Source organism: Charadrius vociferus, unplaced genomic scaffold (assembly GCF_000708025.1).
Source record: "Charadrius vociferus isolate BGI_N301 unplaced genomic scaffold, ASM70802v2 scaffold166, whole genome shotgun sequence".
Classification (NCBI taxonomy): Eukaryota; Metazoa; Chordata; class Aves; order Charadriiformes; family Charadriidae; genus Charadrius; species Charadrius vociferus.
Genome location: NW_009649228.1, coordinates 1,553,832 through 1,560,493, shown reverse-complemented (window position 1 = coordinate 1,560,493; position 6,662 = coordinate 1,553,832). Strand labels below are relative to the sequence as shown.

The following is a 6,662-nucleotide window of genomic DNA, read 5'->3' as shown; positions in this document are numbered from 1 at the left end:
AGAAAGCCAACTGAGATCACCAAGTCATCTACTAGAGGTTGCCAACAGCGGTCTGTACCAACCACTCATAATTCAGGCTATTAACCTGGAGGTGAAAGACTCTCTGCCACATGAGCAAATCTCTGAACTATTCACAGCACAGAGACTGTTGGTTTCAATTAATTGTGTAGAGAATATGGCGACATAAAAGATTCCCAATTAATTACCCTTCCAATAGAGTAATGAAGTGACTTTTTCCAATATGAAAACTGCAGGGTGATGTCTCTAGGCCTAATTATTTCTCATGAGTTTATGGTTTTATCATCTGTATCACTCCATGGCATTTGTGCCATGAATTAAAATTACTACTGCATGGTTTATTTAATCAATTGCTTGGCATTTCTGTACCTTCTATGAACATATCTAACCAGTATGAATTTTAAATTGATTCTCTGAAGGTAGAATTAGCTATAGCACTAGAACTAGCTATTCGAATATTAGAAGGGAAACATCCATGAATAAGAAGGTTGTTTTTTACCCCAGCCTTTCCACTCTTGTCTCATTCCTGTACTACTGGTATGAGAATCTCCCAAATCACTTGTTGACTCCGATGGAAGATTTGCCTGAGCAGGGAGTGAAAGATGAAGCTGAAATAACCATTTTGTGTGAATCATATTGATTGATTTCTAACATTTAAAAACCACTTATATTAAAACCAACCAAACAAAACAGAACTGTCAGCCAATATTAATGGAAAAGCCCAACAACTAGTAGATAAACAAATAATTCCCCTGGACTCTCTTCTGAATAATGTATTAGTTTTGACCAAGGAAACATTTGAGTATTTGATTAACTTTCACCATTAGGTTTAAATAGGTCAGAAGCCTCCTTGTCAGCCTGCACAGACACAGCTCTTGTTCCCACTTTGCACACACAGTTGTTGACTCACAGAGTCTCATCTCAGGCCTCTGTTGGCTACAGAGTGTGCTCCCTGGTGCAATCCCCAAAGGCAATAAAAACATACCGCTTGAAGCCCCAATGCATTAAAGAATTTAAGATGCTCTTAAATTTAAGCATGTGCTTGGTTCTTATGGTCATGTGCATGTGCTAAAGGTCTTTCTTGAATCAGCTCCAGAAAATATTGTTGCCTGAGGACATGAAGATTTACTTCAAAATCAAAAAAGAAAAGAAAATAAGAATAAGGATTCTTGGTCAGATAAGAAATATGATTAGCTTACTGACAGACTTCACTCTTATTTTTTAGCTAATAAAAGAGAAAAAACAAGGCCAACAGGAGTTCCATACTTGAATAACCAGCAACAGTTATTGGTGATTTAACTGAAGCTTGCTTGATTAGAGATGGGAGAAAATTATGTGTTTTCTTTTTTTTTAAGCCCAGTTTGAGAAACAAACATGAGTAACTAGAAACAGTAAGTAGCTGTTTACTGTGCTCAGTAGTGCCAGTTTCCTATATCTTGCTCAGCCTGCATGAGCTCTACAAATCCCCACATTTATGGTCTCTCAGTCCAACTTTCACTTTATTTGATCTGTTTTTGAAATATGTTGCTGGCTGTGTCTCGCACATTCTGTGGGCCTCGCTCAGGCTGCTTGTTGATTGTGAGTACAGCCATCTCGGGTGGCAAGAGGTGTTCAAAGAAACTAGCAACCAGGATTCGCTAAGGAATGGAGATCTCATACTGAGCAAGAGCTAGAGCTACTGCGGTCATTGAGTGCCTGTGAAATGAAAGGAAAATTCTGCTTTAGAGGGATCTGCTGCCAGTTTCGTCTGATGTGCGTTCACATTCAGTGGGGTAGCAGTGTACCTGCAGTTAGTATTTTATCTGTTTTGGGTTGTATTTTATCTGTTTTGGGTCGTATTTTTCACACTGAGAAAGGCAGTAATGCTGACAGCTCCATGCATGACAGAGAGCTTAGGAATATCCAAAAGAAGCCATTGCAAAAGAAAGAATGATTACTCTCTGTCTTCAGTGACTGCCAAGTCAACTTGTGACAAGTGCATATGCAAGATTATTGTGGGCTGGCAAATAAAATAAACTGAATGCCTGAAATAAAATTGTTGAGAAAATAGTTAAGAATTGGTGTGATTTCTCATCTTTCATTTCTCTTTTCTTGTACAATTATATTCTTTTACCGGTGGTACCAAGGCATAAATAATACATTGTTCTCTATTTTAACTAATTCCATTTAATTTACTCTTCCATAATTCATTGGTTTTGCCCATTATCCTCCACAGTGATTTACTATTTGACTCTATTTATGCTAGCTGTTCATGTAGGGCAGCCCACTGAAGGAGCACAGACATCACAATGCTTAATATTATATACACACTGGGATCAATCTTCTGCGAGTTAGATGTGACAGTTTAGGTAGACTGCCTGCAGCCCAGCTGTTTTACATCCATTGTTTCATATCATTTACCACCTAGGCTGGATATGCATGAAGATGCTTCATCTTCTGTCAGCAAAGCTCTTTATATCCAGAACTGCTTAAGGCTTGATACCTCTAAATCACCTTAAAATCTTCATAAAATGGATGGTTCACTTACGTTCCAGCCCACACACTTCATGAATTTCAGTGAGGCATTAGGGTCATGTCTCTTGTTTAGGATTGGATCATGATTCTTGGTCATTTTGATCTGGATTAGATTTCTCTCCTGTTTTATTAATCTTTGATACAGTTTTAGCAACGCATTCTGAATGCAAAGTGTACAAGCCTTGCATGGAGTTTCTGTGAAGAGAGCAACTTTCTGTCTTTCCAGTTCCAGCAAAAGACTTTCACATTTCTTAAAATTCTGCACAAGATTAGCCATGCTGACTGGATCCAGTGCTCACAGAGGTAATGACATTACTTACAGGCTTAAAATTTAGCATATATTTCAGAACTTTCCTGTGTATACACAGATTGACATTTATAGTAACAAGTCATATATCTTATTATTGTGCTTACTTGCTATTAATATAAGAAATTATCGGCTGAATCTTGATGCCAAGAAACCAGTCTGATTTGACAAAAGGCCTTGTAACACAAAGCTCAACTCCCACTATCTGAAATGAGGAGTGAAATAAGGGAGTGAGGATGTTCACTAAGAGGTGAATGTACTTCTGCTGAGATCAATGCAAAGAACTTCCAGATTCTGGCATCAAGGGAATCAGATTGTATTCAGTGACTGAGAATTTCACAGTCCTCCTGAAAACAAAAGGTATGATGTCCTGTAGGACAGACTCTAGGCGATAGCCACTTGCCTTCAAAATGATACAAATACTACTCACATTACATCCATGGCAGGACTTTGTTTCTAGGAGTCTGGGTTTCATTATATTGCATTAATTTGCAAGGTAAGCTCATCTTGTTTCATACTGGAATGCTGGTGAGTTTAGGAGGTTCACAGTATATTGCAAACTGGCTTTTAAAGACAGCAATAAACAGTATAAATAAATATCTGGATCAGAAAACAGCTTTTGAAGCCATAAGGAGAGAACAAGTGTTTCTGTAACCTTTCCTTGGAGTTTCCTGTTTTAGAAATGTAATGACATTACTCTTACAGCCTTTTGCGTTTCTATTCCAGCCTGCGGTAAAAAAGCATCTGACAAATCACCTTATCTTTTGCTAAATCTTTACCATTGTTTATCCCTTATTCCCTTACTTCAGCAACGTTGTTGTCTGCAAGTTTAATCTTAAGTACTTCATCAACTACTTTGCTTGATTGAGGTCTTATACATCACATAAACTGAAGTTTTTCCAGTTAATTTTTTTTTTTCAGTGGAAGGTGTGATTTGTAACATTTTTGAACAGAAAAAACAAGCTGATTGGCTTTCACTTGATAACAAAACTTATTCATACATTTATGTCATTAAACCAACCTTGTGTACATATGAACATATATAGCAACCAAATATTTGTCTTAGCTGAAAGAAAAAAGTAATAAAATGAAATCACAAATGTTAAAAGCAGACATTTTAAACAATCATGACAATCATCACATTTTCATATTTGCTATCAGAGCAAATTTAATACTTAAGAACCTATTTATATATTCAAATTTTGTTAGCAACTGCTGCTCTTGAGAGTGCAAGAGTGCATTCGTTTATACCTGTCACATAAAATATTTTCAAAAACCAAAAGTCATTATCTTAATAAGTTGAATGGTTGGATATGTCAGCCTGATAACTTATTTACTGAGTTTCAGCATATTTCTTTCAGAAAAGAAACCATTTGGTCATTTTTTCCACATTTGTGAGCTATAACAAGTTGTCCAGCTACAATTAAAGTTCAACAGATCTTCACAGAATTGAGGACAAATTCACAACTATTCAAGAAATTATAGGATAGAAATTGCTAAAGTTGCTCAACAAGCTATTTATAAAAATCCATTATTACTAGCTCAATTCAGTGCAGGAGGCTGATGTAATCAAATGCCTATGTTAAAATCTGTTTATCTCTGTATCAGTATAACACCACTTACAACCCTGGTTCGGGTAAACAATACATGAGACACAATGAGACTTAAGGACATGCTATGTTTAAATGCACTAAAAAATTGGATGAATCTGGGCTTTGGTCACTACAGTTGTTCATCTTCTCTATGTCTGACTTCTTTATTCTTCTGAGGGTAAGAAAAGATATATTCCTAAATTAACTTAATAGAGATATTTGTTAGGAAACACGTTTAGAAAAGAAGACTGTCTACTATTGTAACACCTTTTAAAAACTGTATTTCTAGGTTGGTCACCCTTAAAAAGGGGTGCAATTGATCACACTGAAATAAATGTAGGTATTGAACTTTACTGTGTTCTTAAAATGTAAGATGAATCATAAAAAAACTTTACTGACTTTTAAATATTACACACATTTCAGACTGGAACAGAAAATTACGTTCTTAAAATTCTCTCTGGCATTTAAAAGTCATGTCCTCATTTTCCAAATAGGTTAAACAGCAAATGTAATGTTAAAAATAAAAAAGAAGTGTTAAAATTGACTACTTTAAGTGTACAACAGGGAAATATTTCACAGAAAATGTGGAAAATCTTGTTTAAAAATTATAGTAAACAATCAAATATTTTTCAGTGCACATAATTAGTATGTGCATTATAATTTAAAACTGAGTATTGATGACTGCTGATGATGATCTTTTAAAATCTCTTACAAACAAAATATAAATAGGAGAGCCAAAAGAGGATAGCTGATAAACCACGACACAAGGTTCCCTTTTCCTTCTTTTTTTTTTTTTGTCTTTTCCTTTCCTCTCCACTTGGACTGAAGTTTCTTCTGGCTTCTTCAAAAAAGTGCACACACACACACAGACACACACAAATTAATTCCAAAACCATGTTTCTAAATTTCCAATGGACTTGTATTCCTGGTGTCTTTTCACATGATCACAAGCAAGACATGCGTGTGATTCCCAGAACCTTGGAAGATGCACTGAGAAATCCTTCTTCCAGTTGAAATAACTAAGGTACATCTTGTTATTTTTGTCAAGCATCAGAAGATATTCTGCCAGCTCTCTTGGGGAGAGAAAATCTTCTACGTGTATGAAAGAGTCTGCTGGAATGTAATTCTCATAGTTTTCTCTGGAAGGGCCCAGTACAACTGGTACTGATCCGGCCAGAAGAGCATTGTAAAGTTTTTCAGTAATGTAATCTTTGTGGATTGAATTTTCAAAAGAAAGGTAGAATTTGCAGGTGGAGATAGTTGGAATCAAGTTTTTGTCATTGACGTAGTCTCCAAATGCTTGTCCGTAGGTGTGGATTTCAATGTATTTGCTAAGCTCATTGTAATACTTGACTCGAGCGTGCTCAGGGTTCCAGTTGCTTACAACCCAACAGACTAAGTTTTCCTTGCTTGGCACTTCAAATGTAAAGGAACTTGTACCAACCATCATGAAGCCATAAGGCACCTGAATATCTGAATCACGCCGATAAGTCAGAGTCAGGTTAAAAAGGTGTTCAATGCCACTCTTTTGTGGAGTATGAGTTGGCGACTCCAAATTCATCCAAATCCATTTCTGGAATGGTGGCCTGGCTTGCTGAGGTAAATTAGTCAGATCCCAGCTAATGTCCCTGTGGTGAATGAGAACAGCATGGGACCTGTTATATAGTGAGCGGTCAATAGTCAGATGGCACCCGTGGATATTGAACATTGTTTGGCAGGATGTTAGATCAAATGTCTGACCAAATGGCCAAACCCAGATCAAAACAGTAGTCTCATTAAGATTATCTGTTTTGGAAGAAAAGAAGCTCTTCATTTTCAAAACTGAGCTGGCTGATTCTATAGGACCAGAGATCCAGCTATTTGTTGGTTTGATATAAATTAGTATAAATGCCATGAAACAACCAAGGACAATGAAGATAATAAAAAATGGCCGGAAAATTCCTTTAGATGTCGATGTCATAATTTGTTCTGAGAAAAAAGAGAGGAAGAGAAAGAGAGAAAGTAACATCAGGTATTAAATTACATATACATATCCTGTTAAAGCAAGCAGAAATCAGACATCAAAATGGATAGAACTCCAATATCACTGAGCTTTAACCTCAGAAATTTCCTTTGAATGGAGAGGGTATGGGTTTTTGCATGCTATTCATGACAAAATATTGGATAATGTTGTATTTGTCCTCTTCACATTAGAAGCTAATTAACATGAATTAAAAGCAGGATTTTAATGC

The 6,662-nt window shown here is 36.2% G+C and overlaps 1 protein-coding gene across 1 annotated transcript; it reads right to left on the bottom strand.

Moving 5' to 3' along the window:
- Positions 1 to 5,311: 5,311 nt before the first annotated feature.
- Positions 5,312 to 6,391, bottom strand: FUT9 (fucosyltransferase 9 (alpha (1,3) fucosyltransferase)). Its single transcript, XM_009889004.1, has one exon. The coding sequence runs from the start codon at positions 6,389 to 6,391 to the stop codon at positions 5,312 to 5,314; it is 1,080 nt and encodes a 359-aa protein (XP_009887306.1).
- Between the last annotated feature and the right edge of the window lie 271 nt (positions 6,392 to 6,662).